The sequence below is a fragment of the Caretta caretta genome, chromosome 9, assembly GCF_965140235.1.
Source record: "Caretta caretta isolate rCarCar2 chromosome 9, rCarCar1.hap1, whole genome shotgun sequence".
In the NCBI taxonomy this organism is placed as follows: Eukaryota; Metazoa; Chordata; order Testudines; family Cheloniidae; genus Caretta; species Caretta caretta.
Window position 1 is genome coordinate 32802440 of NC_134214.1, and position 15572 is coordinate 32818011.

Consider the following 15572-nt stretch of genomic DNA (forward strand, 5'->3'; position numbering starts at 1 on the left):
TCACACCCTTGCAGCCCTTAGGGAGGGGGGGCATATGGCTCTGTGTGCTGCAGCTCCCATTGGCCGCAGGTCCCCGTTCCCAGCCAATGGGAGCCGTGGGGGAGGTGCTTGCAGGCAGGAGCAGTGCACAGAGACCCCTGCCCCCACCCCTCCTCAGGCGTGTGCTGGCTACTTCTGGGAGCAGCGCAGCGCCAGGGCAGGCAAGGAGCCTGCCTTAGCCCCGTGCACCGCCAGACTTTTAGTGGCCGGAGATCACGGTTGACTGCCAGAGACTCCAGGATTGGCCAGTTGATCACGAGCTACTGCTTGGAAACCACTGGTCTACACTGAAGCACTACAGAGGCACCACTGTAGCATTTCAAATGTATAAAAGGAGTTTCTGTGATGACTGATTTTTGGAACATTCTAACTTTCTGATAAAAGGCTTCTTTGCACAGACAATTTCTGATTTGTAGTCTCTGCCCAGAGGAGAATGGGTGTGTGTACATTTGAAGTTAATTGGACAAACTGTGTTTGTATAGGAGATTTGAAAAAGTGGTGTCTCTTCACCTTTTAGAAAGATCTAAAATAGTTTGTTCATAATTCAGAACTCTTTGTGAACAGTTCAAACTTTTTTTTATACATTATTCATCATGAGGAGTAGGATGAGACTTTTTTTTATTTCATTTTCACCCAAGTTGGAGCCTTGAGGATTTTAGTTGAAATTTTTGGTGTCTGTACATGTTCTAACTTTTGCCAGCACCATCAGGGAAATAAGTTCCACACTGCCTAATCCTTGCTTTAATTTTTAAATTTCTTGGTTGTGAATTGGCTTTAAAATACAAATTGATCACAATACCTAAATGTTTGTCGTCATGTATTTGGATAGAAAGCCTTTTTTTTCTGGCCCCTAGAGTTCCTAACAAGTTCTTGCTCATGGCAGTTCACCTCTCAATGTACACACTACAGTAGGGGTGGGCAAACTTTTTAGCCCAAGGGCCACATTGGGGTGTGAAACTGTATGGAGGGCCGGGTAGGGAAGACTGTGCCTCCCCAAACAGCCTGGCCCCTAACCCCTATCCGCCCCTGTCTGCCCCCCTCAAAATCCCCAACCCATCCGAACCCTCCCTGCTCCTTGTCCCCTCCTGGGACCCCACCCCCTATCTAACTCCTGCCCCCACCCCAGAAACTCTGCCCTATCCAACCGCCCCCTGTTCCCTGACTGCCCCCGGGACCCCATTCCCTCTTGTCCAACCCCTTGGCTGCCGCACCACCTGGCTTGAGCCAGACACGCTGCAGTGCTGCCCTGCATGAGCAGGCAGCTCCGTCGCCCAGAGTGCTGCCCGCACTGCGGTGTAGCTGCAGGGGAAGGGCTGGGGGCTAGCCTCCCAGGCCAGGAGCTTGGGAGCCGGGCAGGACGGTCCCACGGGCCGTAGTTTGCCCACCTCTGCACTACAGCATAGACAAGGCAATGGGAGAGTTATTCCCTTTCGATTCCTTCTCTTGGCTTCAGGAGCTTCCCTAGCTGGGACAAGAGAAATTGGCATACCCCCTATTGATCCTTGAGTTTCTTTTGCTTTTCTGCCTCCTGTCCCCTTTCACAAATACTAGATTCATTTTAAATTATAATGTTTCAGGTAGTTTCTTGTTGGTAGCTTCTTTTTAAATAAAAACAAGAAGCCACAAAAAGTTCTCAAACATGAGAAATTCTCTCAAGTTACAGGATGACTTTTCTGTTGTTTTGATAGTGGAAATCCAGGATTGTGTCTGGATGCTGAAGTGGCCTTAGCAACTGGACAGTTCCTTGCCCCTGGTAGTCAACAATCCAGCAGTGCAACATCACGTTATTCAGAGTCACGAGGAGAAACCCCATGCTCATTCAATGATGAAGATGATGATGATGACGATTCCTCTTCCCCAGAATGAAGACAGTAGAAAACAGAATATACAAGATGCTGCTTTTATGTGTTTTTTAGTGTGAGCTCCTGGTTTTCATGATGTAACTTCAGTTTCTTGCCTTTGTTTGCACTGTGTTCAGTGAAACTAAATGGAAACTTTCACGCATATACACACAAAAAGCACCCAAAGTTAAGTGACAGATTGAAAACTTTTTATAACTGAACACAGTGTGGCATACTGCCATAGAGCAAACAAAGTGTTTCAACTGCAACCAAGGAAAAAAGCAAAATCCCTGAAGATTTAGCAGACTAATTGCTAAGTGCACAAGTTTATTTTTCATAACTTGGGACACTGCTTCTCCAGTTTCTCTCTTCCCCCTCATTTATCCCACTCAGAATGGAGATGATTATAGTGTCGACCAACAGATGCTGATTCTTACGTAGTCTTTAGGCTCTGCTATCTTTTTTTTTAAAAAAAAGCTAAAATAGATAGTTTTAAATATCTTACTTATTAAAACCATTATGGGGAGGGGCTATTAGTATGTTTGCTTTGTTCTGTTCATCTTGCTGTATAGAAGAGTCAAAGTAATATAAAATGCAAGTGGCGAAATTAATCTTGAACTAGATGAAATCCATTTTAGATATTGTAAAGAATGAAATTAGTATATTTCTGTTGAAGGGTTCATATTTTTCCATTATTTTATTCCATTGATATTTTGGGCCTAATTTATTATAAATAACTGAATATTAGCCATTATACATAGTGAGGATAAAAATGGTGGTGTTCCCTACACCAGCACTAATTTTTTTAAGAAAAAATGTTAGTGAAGAAAATAATATTAATAAGTTGTCTGATAGTTTAAAAATAAATTCTCCCTTGAATATCTACACAGACCTTAACCTACTTTAGAAAATCAAATGGAATATAATAGCAAAAGAGTTTCTTTCTATAGTAAGGACTTCATACATCATTTTCAGGCAGTTTTCAGTTTTCAAGGGACACAGTCATATAAAATATTATTTTAGAAACTAATAACTTTTTAATTTAAGATTCTTGTGAAAATCTAACTTTTCACTATTTATGCAGTTAGACTTTTTGCATTTCACTCAGCTAGGATAATGAAAACAGACTAATCAAATTAACTTTTTGTTTCTAGTTAATTCCATTTTCCAACTGTTCTGCACTCACTGACACCATGCTGGCACAGCAGTGGAACATTTAACTCCAAACAACTGTTTTCACAAAAGGAAAAACTGGAATCTGATTTTTATACTCTGTCAAGTTAGCAAAAATAATTCTTACACTTCAGAAGTAGGCATTGGAGTAGTAGTAATTTTGCTTTAATATCACCCAAAGGATTTTCACAATCATGTCAACCCAAAATGTTAGTAAACTTCTTCTTTAGTGAATAAATTGCACCTCTATTTACCGAAGGTCTCATTAATTGAAAATATTTATTTGCAGCTTTGGAAAAGGTAAATGTCTAAAATACTGGATTATATATTTGACTCCATTGTGACCAAAGATGCTGTTAAATAGGTTGAGTCACAGTGGAATATATCAACAACAAATCATACCAGTACAATGGTTAAATATCGTTTTTTTTTCCTCTGTTTAAAAATGTCTTTAAAGGGTTGAATTAGGCTCACAAAAATCTCAGAGTTGAGTCCAGTTCTACTTTTAGCATCCCAACTTGGTGCCTAGAATGTCTCTGAACAGAGAATTTTTAAACATTCCACACTTTCTTTAATATCAAAGCAGAACAGGTTGACCTGAAATGTTTTGATATGCAAGTTTAAACTAGTCTGCTTTTAATCTTTTCAATATGCTAAACCTAATTAAGAGTGAATAATGAAATGATAAATTGAAATGATTCCTTTTTCATCTTTATAGTTCATGTAAATATTTTAGGTATTTCTAAATACCAGTATTAGCTGTTAGACCACAGTGACTATGGCGGAGTAATTTCGTTAGGAGTTTTGCCTGAATCCCTACTGAATATTTGTTGCAGTCTGTCATGTTTACACACATTTGGAGGAGAGGTTGCTAGCAAAGTTACAAGGAAAAATTTCCTCTATGCTTATCAAGCTACCTACCAATCTGGACAAGACTACTGGGTTATCCCACGAGCACAGGTCACAGAGACAGTTGGACATGTGAAATAGGTAACGTCCTCTGTCTTGACTCATGTTACTAATCTATTCTCAGACAGCTGCCAGTGTAACTACCACTTGAACTGGAAATGTTACTGTAACTGTTAGGTCAGTAATAGCTGATGGGGGCAGGTTATTCCAGTGGTCTCTTAGCTTGGAGACAATCCTTTTGGAAAGTGGTTTCTCTGTTTATGAAATCACTCTAAAAAAAAAAAAAAAAAAAGTCAGTGTGTCCAGGATCCATCCCATGTTACCATCCACCAAGCACTGCAACAGGCCTTGGAAAACAAGGAAACCCATAAGCACCACTTTGAACACTAGCCCAAAGAGGAGCAGTAATAATTTTGCTTTCATGACCAAAAGTTGACAAGAAATGTTCTTTCCCAGGCGCTTGGCATGCTTGCTCCCATTGTAGTCCACAGCAAAGCTCCCATTAAGAGCACACTGCACTGGTACTCGCTTTTTGGCAAGTACCATGGCATAGCATTACCAGCCTCTGGCATTAAAATACAGCAGAGAAAGTAGGTAGCTTTATCAACTGATCAGCTTCACAAATTGATCTCCCACCCCCCTGAAAATAGTTAAATCATACAGAGGCCAAAACATAAAACCAATTTTGGGACTTCAAAAGGAAGTTGCTTGAGATCTTATGTTCCAAGTTCCAGTCCAGAGGGAATTTTAATACAGGCAGTTGTGATCTTATTAAAGTCTGGGAACTGGTCCTCATCCAGGTGGAGTCACTGTGTGAACTCAGGCATGTAACTTAACCTCCTTTTTGTCTGATGAGGTCTGCTGCAAAATTGCAGGACTGCAACAAAAACTGATGGTGTATCTCAATTGAACCTTAAATGGATCTGAATTATAAGGAGATTTCAAGTTGCTGAGCACCCACATCTTCCATTGAGTCAATAGGAGCAATGGGTGTTCAGTCCCTCAAAAAGGCCCTTTAACTCTGAATGGCACCAGGAGGCATTACCATAGTAATGTGATCATTAACAGCTTGACTGGTTCTCTCATCTTCTGTTTAGTTGCCATATTGTGTGATACAGCTAATATGTCCATTGTTATCTGGTGACAGGTAGCAATTAAACTTTAAGCATAAAGAAAATTGTGATATGAACATTTGAAAAGTGACCTAGTGGTTGAGAGTGCTTTTTTGTTGTTTTGTGTTTCATACTGCTATTCTGGATGATTTATATGTTTATTTATTGGGTATGATTTACTAAAATTATTTGAGGAAGTACATGAAGTAATTCGCCGTAACCAATATAATTGTGTGTATACATTTTAAATCTATTGCAGTAAACATCTTTACATATTAAACATCTTATTTTAGGGATTGGGGACTTTTTAAACTTAGGGAAAGAGTCAATAAAACCTGCTAGACTGTACCACAAACATCCCAAAAATGTGTGTTTCCAGGAAGAGGATGGAGGGTATTTCTACTGTGTGGAATTTAGCTCTAACGTTTACTCAATCTGGCCATTAATGATTACACTACAATTGTGCCAGATTTTTCATTTCTACAAGCCAAATGTTGGTTCTACTGAAGTCACTGGCAAAATTAATCTATTCTAAAGTCTCATCTGTATGAGAAAGTTATTCCAGTTTTGCTGGAGGTATGCTTTTAAACACACGTACTGAAATCAAAATAAAAATATCCACAGAGGAGTTTGCACTGGTTTAAGAGTGGCTTATTCTGATATAGGTTGCAAAGATTCCTAATAGACTTAAACTGATGCAAACTTCTGTGTGGTTTAAAGCAGCCTTGTTGCAGTTTAGTTTAACTAAATCAATTCAAAATCAGACCTTTAGGACATGTCTACACGTACAATGCTGCAGTGCATCTGGTGAAGAGGTTCTGTGCTGATGGGTGAGAGCTCTCCCATCAGCATAATAAAACCACATCTATGAGTGGCAGCAGCTACGGCAGCGGGAGAGCTTCTGTCCACACCGACGCTTAGGTCTGTGTAACTTATGTCACTCAGGCGGGTGGTTTATTCACACATCTGAGCGACATAAGTTCTGCCGACATAGGCTGTAATGTAGTTAAACTGGCACAACTTTCTTGTATGGAGAAGTTGTTTGCAGGGTTGGTGTCATAATATTAGAAAGACAAAGTGGGTGTGGTAATATCTTTTATTGGACCAACTTCTGTAGGTGAAGAAGAGCTCTGTGTAGGTTGAAAGCTCGTCTCTTTCACCAACAGAAGTTGCTCCAATAAAAGATATTACTTCACCCACCTTGCAACAAGGTGTGATAGAGCCAAAGTTTGATCCTAAATAATCACTGTTCTCAAACATATCAGCCATAAAAAGCTGTTTTAGGGTAGAATCTATCATTTAAGAACATAGCTGTCAAATTATCTTTATTTTCACACACACACACACACACACACACACACACACACACACTACCTTCTTAAACAAAACCACCTCTAAAATTTATTTGTTACAGTCTAAAAATTAGATAATGGTCATTTGGAAAATTAACAGGCACTTTAAAACTGAAAATATCCACAGGCATTTTAAAAATACTTTTTAAAAATACTTTACCTTTAATTAGTCTAAAAGCCAAAGTACCCTGATTTAGAAAAAGCAAAGCAAGTAACTGCAGTGTGCATTTAATATAGAATAAACAAACCAAAACAAAAATGGGCTTTCAGTCTTGACCCTTGCAGTTGTACCTTGTTATTGCAGATGTCTCTTAATTGCATGATCCTAATATACTCTAAATGCTGGATTATCCAGATACAGTGAGACAGGGCTAGGACTATGTTTGAGCTTATTTAACTTTGTCCCTCTTTGGGATTACACATCATGATCACAATCTAAAAATGTCACTATCTTTCTGGTTAATGTAAGCTTCCTTTAGTTAGAATAAGACTTCGGGGGCAGTTAATGCTCTTGCAATTGTCCCATGCCTGGGATGTGATGAAGCCAAAGGCCTGTTGCTATTATTTATTTAAAGAGGAGAGACCCCCCCTCACTAGATGCAGCAACACTCATTATAATATTATTAAAAATAACTTAAAAACAGTTGTTTAGAAGAAATTCCCTTATCTGCATAGTTAATAGCAGAATTTTAAAATTTAAATTACTCTTTAGTAATGATATTTAGTAGGGCTGTCAATTAATTGCAGTTAACTCAAAAAAATTAATTGTGATTAAAACAATTAATTGCAATTAATCACACTTGTAACAACAGAATACCAATTGAAATTTATTAAATATGTTTGGATTTTTTTTTTACATTTTGAATATCGATTTTGATTACAAATATATACACAGTAAAAATGATAAAAAAATAGTATTTTTCAATTCACCTCATACAAGTACTAAAGTGGAGTCTCTTTATCATGAAAGTGTAACTAACAAATGCAGATTTTTTTTTTTTGGTTACATAACTGCACTCAAAAACAAAACAGTGTAAAACATTAGAGCCCACAAGTCCACTTAGTCCTACTTCTTATTCTGCCAATCGCTAAGACAAACAAGTTTGCTTACATTGATGGGAGATACTGCTGCCTGCTTCTTATTTACAATGTCACCTGAAAGCGAGAACAGGCATTCACATTTGTAGCTGGCGTTGCAAGATATTTACATGCCAGATATGCTAAACATTCGTATGTCCCCTTCATGCTTCAGCCATCATTCCAGAGGACATGCTTTCATGCTGATGATGCTTGTTAAAAAAATAATGCATCAATTAAATTTGTTACTGTACTCCTTGCGGGGAGAACTGTATGTCTCCTGCTCTGTTTTACCCACATTCTGCATATATTTCATGTTATAGCAGTCTCAGATGATGACCTAGGACATGTTCATTTTAAGAACACTTTTACAGCAGATTTGACAAAACACAAAGAAGGCACCGATGTGAGATTTCTAAAAATAGCTACAGCACTCTACCCAAGGTGTAAGAATCTGAAGTGCCGTCCAAAATCTGAGAGGGATGAGGTGTGAAGCATGCTTTTAGAAGTCTTAAAAGAGCAGCACTCTGATGTGGAAACTAAAGAACCCAATCACCAAAAAAGAAAAGCAATCTGCTGGTGGCATCTGACTCAGATGATGAAAATGAACATGCATTGGTCCGCCCTGCTTTCGATCGTTATCAAGCAGAACCTGTCAGCAGCACGGATGCATGTCCTCTGGAATACTGGTTGAAGCATGAAGGGACATATGAATTTTTAGCGCATCCGGTATGTAAATATCTTGCAACGCCAGCTACAACAGTGCCATGCAAATGCCTATTCTCACTTTCAGGTGACACTGTAAATAAGAAGCAGGCAGCATTATCTCCTGCAATTTGTAACCAACCTTGTTTGCCTGAGTGATTGTCTGACCAAGAAGTAGGACTGAGTGGACTTGTAGGCTCTAAAGTTTTACATTGCTTTATTCCTGAATGCAGTTATTTTTGTACATAATTCTACATTTGTAAGTAAAACTTTCACAACAAAGAGATTACACTACAGTACTTGTATGAGGTGAAATGAAAAATATTTTGTTTTTTACATTGCAAATATTTGTAATCAAAAATAAATATAAAGTGAGCACTGTACACTTTGTATTCTGTGTTGTAACTGAAATTAATATATTTGAAAATGTAGTAAACATCCAAAATATTTAAAATAAATGGTATTCTATTGTTCTTTAACAGTGCGATTAATTTTTTTAATCGCTTGACAGTCCTAATATTTAGTCTATTATCATTGCGCAGGCTGAGTGAAATTCAGAAATTAACCCTTGTCATGTTCTGACTCTCATGCACTAGAATAGCTGTAATGGCTAGGCTGCAAATGCTGCCAAGGAATGTTCAAGTCAAAATAAAAAATCTGTGTTCGCTAGAATTTAAAAACAAATTCATGGGAACATTTCAGTTGATCTTGGTTTTTGTAAAATCTAAATTTGGTGCCTGTCAACCTTTAATAGAATGTATATTTGATTGATTAAAGCTGGTTTTTATCCCATGTGATTAACATTTTGAAGGACCATGAAATGTACAAAAGCAAGAAAATTCAGCATTAAATATTAATTGAACTCTGGGTTGACAGTCTGTCCATGCACCAAATATTATATAGAAGATACTCTGTGTTATGCCCTTGAAATCACTGTATTAGCCTGAAATCTGAATTTTTTGTTTGGGTTTATTAACCTTTAACGTAATAGTAAGGGTTAATAGCAGCTTTGGGTTTGTTTTTCAGGTAATATGATGATAAGAGACTTTTCCTCACAAAAGCACCTTCTGGGCAAAATCAAATTCTGTGCACTTCCCCTGTCTCTGATGCATTGGCACATCCATTTTACAGAGAACACTTCAAATAGGCTCGTAATTTAGTCAATTTGTATGTATATTTTATAACCCTTATAGCACCCAAAATTCTTACTGTGAAAGATTATTCCTGCTTCCAGTGGTGCTGCTCATTACATACCTGTAAAAATGGAGGGTTCAAAGCTCAACCTGGGACCTGAGTGCAATAATTATCCCAGGAGCAAGACACCAAGCTGGGTATTTTTTTTTTTTTTGGGTCTTCTGCATGTCATTGTGAGATATGACAACAGAACAAGCCAGGACACAGTTTAAGGTCAGTAGATGTATGTAGGCACTTCTGAACAGTGGGATCTAGCAATAGATCATTGCTCTCTTAAAGCAGAATAATACTGGGCAACAGTCTTATGTATATCAACCTATATTATGGAGCCATTACAGCATGAATGAGTGTAACAACAATTGTAATTTTCTAAAGATAACTGAAGTATTTATCCACTTTATTTATCCACATGGATGCATGGAGTTAACTTTTTAAAACCTTTCCTTTTTGTGTTTGAAGTGCTGAAACCACTTAAAAGCCCATTAATTGTTTTAACCACTTTTCTACCTATTTAAGTTAACAGAAGAGTAGTCTCAGTCATGGGCTTGGATGTTTTATGCCAAGTTTCAACTCAGACCAAACTTAAAGAAAGGTTTGTGAACTCCTGAAAAATTGAAGCCCTGAGACAACTTTAGCTATAGTGGCTCTAATTGGTGCTGCTGTAAATTGTATAGGATTTAATTATTTCTAGTACTTCCACTATAGAATGAGTGGAAATTGCTGATCTTTGCTTTATGGTGATCAATTGAGGGTTTGATTCATTCTGTTCTCTTACTGAATCCAATAACCTTATGGTCTTTTCCCTAAAGTATTTACTGGCATAAAATAACTTACTGTTTTTCTGTCAAAATGTTTGTGCATTAAATAAAAGCATTTTTACATCTCCCCTTTCCTGCACTGCTAAAGCCTTATTACTAAGAGCTTGTCTACATCTAAAACTTAGGTCAACCTAGCTACCTTGCACAAGGCTGTGAAAAATTTCTTGCCCTGAGCAACAGGTTAGGTTGACCTAACCCCCCTGTAGACGCAGGTAGGTAGACGGCAGAATTGTTCCATCAATCTAGCTACCACCTCTCAAAAGGTGGATTTACTATAGTGATGGAAAAACCCCATCTGTCTCTAGCAAATGTCTGTGCTACAGTGACATAGCTGTGCTGTGCTGCACTGCTGTAGTGTAGACATAGCCTAAAGATTTTCCCAAAGTAAACTGCCATCTAACACATTACAGGCTTTCTGGGCAACTTACTTCAGACAATTTGATGCATATTTTTAATATTCCATGAGTTTCTTTCTTGCTGGGTATCTTTTAATTATAACCCTATTATTTTGTTTTGGCAAAGGCTGCTATTAAGCTATCTTGATTTGTTTGTTCTGATCAAGTAATGTTAATTTTTACTACCACATTGTATATGACTATTAGTAGCGTAAAAATAATGTGATATTATATATCCTTTAAACACTGGCAGACAGAAATACAAAGTACATAAAGTTTTACTTTCCTAATGAGAACATTGGTATTAGTATACAGTGTATTGGATCTAATAAGGAATTATTACTTTGCAGTCTTTCACACTTTGTAAATAAATACCTGCTATTTTTTTATGGAAATTTTATAGAAGAAGTTATTTCTGTATACTCAACTAATCCCACATTTACTGAAAATGCTGCAAGGGGGAACTGTACTCCACAAAATTGCGGGGGAGGAGGGGAATAAACACATCTGATTGAAGTGAAAAGCATGCACATGTTGGAGAAAAACAGTATCCAGCTGTTTATAACTTGAGAAGTAAAGCTGAACTGTAGAAGAACAGAATAAAAGAATTTAAAGACAACTGGGGTTGATCTTGTTTTTAAGCAAAACATTGTTGAAGAGGAAAGCTGCTCAAATTTAATGTTCATAGCATGTGTTCTCCATTTCAAAAAAGCCACCTTACAGTGTACACTCCAGGGAAAAAAGAATCAAGTTAATCTGATGTTTTAAAAATAAATATTTTAACTTCACTAATTGTAGCCTGGTGGATAGTCTTCAGCTCAGAGGAACCTAATGTGACATCCAGTGAAAGAAAATGGTTTTGTAGAATCTCTTTACATTGTGTCAATTCAATTTATAAAGGTGTCAGGGTTCCCTCCCCACTCTGAACTTTAGGGTACAGACATGGGGACCCACATGAAAGACCACCTAAGCTTATTTCTACCAGCTTAGGTTAAAAACTCCCCAGGCACAAATTCTCCCTTGTACCTTGGGTTTAAGTAACGCTGCCACCACTAAGGGATTTAACAAAGAAGCAAGGGAAAGGACCACTTCGAGTTCCTCTTCCCCCAGCAATCCCCCCAAGCCCTTACACCCCCTTTCCTGGGGAGGCTTGAGAATAATATCCTAACCAATTGGTTACAAAATGATCAAAGACCCAAACCCCTGGGTCTTGGAACAATGGAAAAATCAGTCAGGTTTTTAAAAGAGGATTTTATTTAAAGAAAAGGTAAAAGAATCACCTCTATAAAATCAGGATGGTAAATACTTTACAGGGTAATCAGATTCAAATCATAGAGGATTCCCCTCTAGGCAAAACTTTAAAGTTACAAAAAAAACAGGATAAACCTCCCTCTAGCAAAGGGAAAATTCACAAGTTGAAAACAAAAGGTAATCTAACGCGCCTTGCCTTATTTACTTACTCTTTTTGTAATATCAGAGACTTGTACAGGATGGTTTATAGGAGAAGGAGTTTTTTTGACTTGATGCTTCTCTGCTTTCCCCAGAGAACACACCACATATCCTCCCCCCCCACACAAGATTTGAAAGTATCTTCTTTCCCCATTGGTCCCCTTGGCTGGGTGCCAACCAGGTTATTTGAGCTTCTTAACCCTTACAGGTAAGGAGAAATTCTAGGCTACCCTTAGCTGTATGGTTATGACAAAAGGTATATTAGGAGACTGTTTTCTTATGTAGTTTATCAAAAAACTCACCTCACCTAGAGCTGGAAACATCCCCCAGGATAAGCTAATTAATTTCCCTGCTAATATATGATTATACCGTTGTAAATTTACTATAGTTTTGTTCAATCTAGATTTAAATGTCAGGTGATGTGGCTTCCTATTCAACAGTCTTATACATCTTCCTGTCATGAAGATTTTCCTGATATTCATCCTAATCTCCCTCTATTGGTTACAGCTCACCACTCCAGATTCTGCCTATGTTCCATGTTAAATAATTCCTCTATCGTCTATATCTTTCAAATATCTGCAGACCGTTACCATATCCACACAACCCACCTCCACACACACAGTTAGCAGATTAATACCTTAGTAATAAATATTGTTTTTAATTTGGTCTAATAAGTTAATTTCTTTTTCCCCTTGATCATTTCTGTTGTTGTTCTCTGAAGTCCTTCCCCTTTTTCTGGTATTGATGTGTCCTGGACTAACTAACTTCTCAGATGCACTTTCACCAGACTTGTTTTCCTAAGTTACCTGAACTACCCATGGTTCAGTAGTTTTCTCTCTGAAGTCTACCACCTGTTAAACATGAAAAACTTGCAGGATTGGGAGTTCACCCCTGTGAAACAAATCCAAACTCTAGTGTAGACCACAACCAGGAAAGATTCTCTCATAATTTGCTATGTTCTTAAGGCCATGTTCTTAAGCTTGCAGTTGGAGGGATGCCTTCATGGATGGACTTAGTAGCATCCTTAGCCCCAAAAGACTATGTAATGCTCCTGTGGGCAGAGCTGTGTTTAAATGAAGAAAGGCTATGCCCACAAGCTCATGGTCTTTAGACTCACAACTACAATGATTGCCTCCTCTGTGGTTTTGAGTCAAACATAATTCTAAAGATGACATCACAAAATTATTCACATCTGTTCATTTAAACTAATCCCCAGCAATCCTTCCCTTCTGCCACCTTCACTATTCCAAGAACAGATAAATTGCTACGTGAGGGCTTCAGGAGGGTTTTGTTGTATTATCTTTAAGCAAGCTCATAGCTAAAACTTGTTTCTCTGTAACCTCTCTCCTACCAATATTTTCCTCTCCTCGTTGTTCTGAGTAAAAAGGGAGAAGTTCTCAATTTAAAACAATTTGTATTTCCTTGTGCTAATTTTTACCTTCTCTCTCTGAAACCAACAGAAACATTAAGGAAATGATTAAACATAACTCTTTTCTTCACTTCCCCACCTTCTCTTTCAAAAGACTGGAACAAACCAGTTGTGAAGTAAGCCCAGTAAAAGATTCCAAATGCTTTTGGTAAAGGATTCCTCAGCCTAATTTTCCCATTAAGGCAGCATGGTGCAAACTCATGCTGTTTTCAATTTTTCCTTGCACAGATCTTTTATGTCTTTTGTAAGAATGTTATAAAGCAATGTCAGCTGTACTCCAGTACCAAGCTTCTTTATGTTCATATCACTGGTAAAGAGAAGCATTCAAATAACTATCTAGGCTTTTTCTTGGTGGGGGGGGGGGGGAGATGCACTTAATTTCATGCATTTCATCTAGAAAGAGGAACAAACACCAAACATCTGTGGCAGCAGAAGAAAGAATACAACTGTAGGTTTAGTATTCATTAAACTTTGTTTCAACCCCACATGTAAGATAAGGGGACAGAGGTTTGAACAATCACTCCGTTGTGCAAGTCCAGTATTACAAGCAACAATCTTCATTAAAAGCTGGGGTGTCTGTTCAGCCGCCTACAGTGCAAGTGTGATTTGTGTAGGTTGAGCCCCTTGTCCTTAATGTTGTTCGGCTCTACGGGTCAGATGCCTGTGTTTCTGCTACCCAAGAGGCTACATACCCATGCTCATTGGGCCCTATTTAATACCCATTTGTTCCTCCTTCACATTATTTAAAGGGCTCCAACCACTTACTACTACAATAAGATGGACACCTGAAGGCAAGCAAAAACGAGGCCGCCTGAAAACAACATGGCAAAGAGCTGTGGAAGCTAGGCTGAAAAACCTGGGGTACAGCGGGGGACATTGAAAGACTTGCCAGAAAGAGACAGGAGTGGAGGAGCTTCGTCACTGCCCTAAACGCCAGAGGCATAATGGGAACAATGATGATGAACTACTTACTACCACTGAGACTAGCTGTCCTATGTTGCAACTGTCATCCAAAGGTGACCTAGGACATGCTGTATCCATGCAACTCCAGCTGTCATTTTCCACTACTCACTCTAACATAATTATTTACTGCTGAAGTCTATTAATGCCTTTTACCCATATCATTAGTTAAGAAAAACTGTTGAATTTAACCCACTATTTGGATATGGTATGTTGATCATTGAAAGAAAAAAAACATTAAAAGTTATGTTATTTGCAAACAAGCAAAAAAACAGGTTTACTTCATATTGAAAACAAGTTGATTTGATATAACATATGCATTGCTTCTCTTTTAGCTTGTCTCTACCTTAGTACATCTGCATTTGTAAACTGCTTTAAGGAGCAGTAAAGTATTATGCTAACTTCACCCTTACATTTGTTCACTGGTTTTTGTTTGGTTGGTTTTTTGTTTTCGTTTGGGGAGGGGGTTGATTTTTTTGAAATCCAGGGTGAGTCAAATGATTATTCCGTTGAAGTGTTTTATTCAGCTTTTGCTTTATCCTGGATCTTAATCTAAACATTTGTGCCACTAATAGCAAGGGCTGATGGTACTATCATCATGGCACTGTGTGCAGGTGTACAAAACACTCATCTGGAAGTAAATGAACCAAGTTATCCATGGTGATGTATAGGCAATGCTATTTATTGCATGGCCAGTGTATAAGAAAATCAGAATGCCTCATTAAAGAATTGGATCTTTCCTTAAACAAAAAAAAGTCTTACAGTTATGTTGTTGTAACATTTGATTCCTAGGAGTTGTGTTTAAATAATAACAATCAAGGTGCTGGGTGTTGTGAATGTAATGACCAGCCCAGGTTTGTGATGACCCAAGGTGAGATCACAGAATAGCCCCCAGGGATGTGGTGCAAGCCCCATTACTTTGGTGCATTTAGAAATGGAATGTACAGCATACTAGAAACTAGAGAACAATCATGCACCTTTTCAGGTATAATAAATTATTAGTTTTTCTGACAATTACATTTAATATGATTTATAATGATGGGCAATCTAATATTATAAAATTATGTTATTTAAATTATAGACTCCTCTGATAATATGAGGCGTAAAATTAACTAAATT

The 15572-nt window shown here is 37.9% G+C and overlaps 1 protein-coding gene across 10 annotated transcripts in view; it reads left to right on the forward strand.

Annotated features, from left to right (window-relative positions):
• TFDP2 (transcription factor Dp-2) overlaps positions 1-15208 on the forward strand; it is a 165833-nt gene extending 150625 nt beyond the window's left edge. For 8 of the 10 annotated variants that reach the window (XM_075132200.1, XM_048863680.2, XM_048863679.2 and 5 more), the window contains one exon: positions 1728-5703. In XM_075132200.1, coding sequence (XP_074988301.1) covers positions 1728-1905 — 178 coding nt within the window. In that variant the 3' untranslated portion in view covers positions 1906-5703. Of the gene's footprint in view, positions 1-1727; positions 5704-14242 lie in introns of those variants that run through there. The other 2 variants (XM_075132203.1, XM_075132204.1) reach the window with 2 other exon arrangements.
• The last annotated feature ends 364 nt before the right edge of the window (positions 15209-15572 follow it).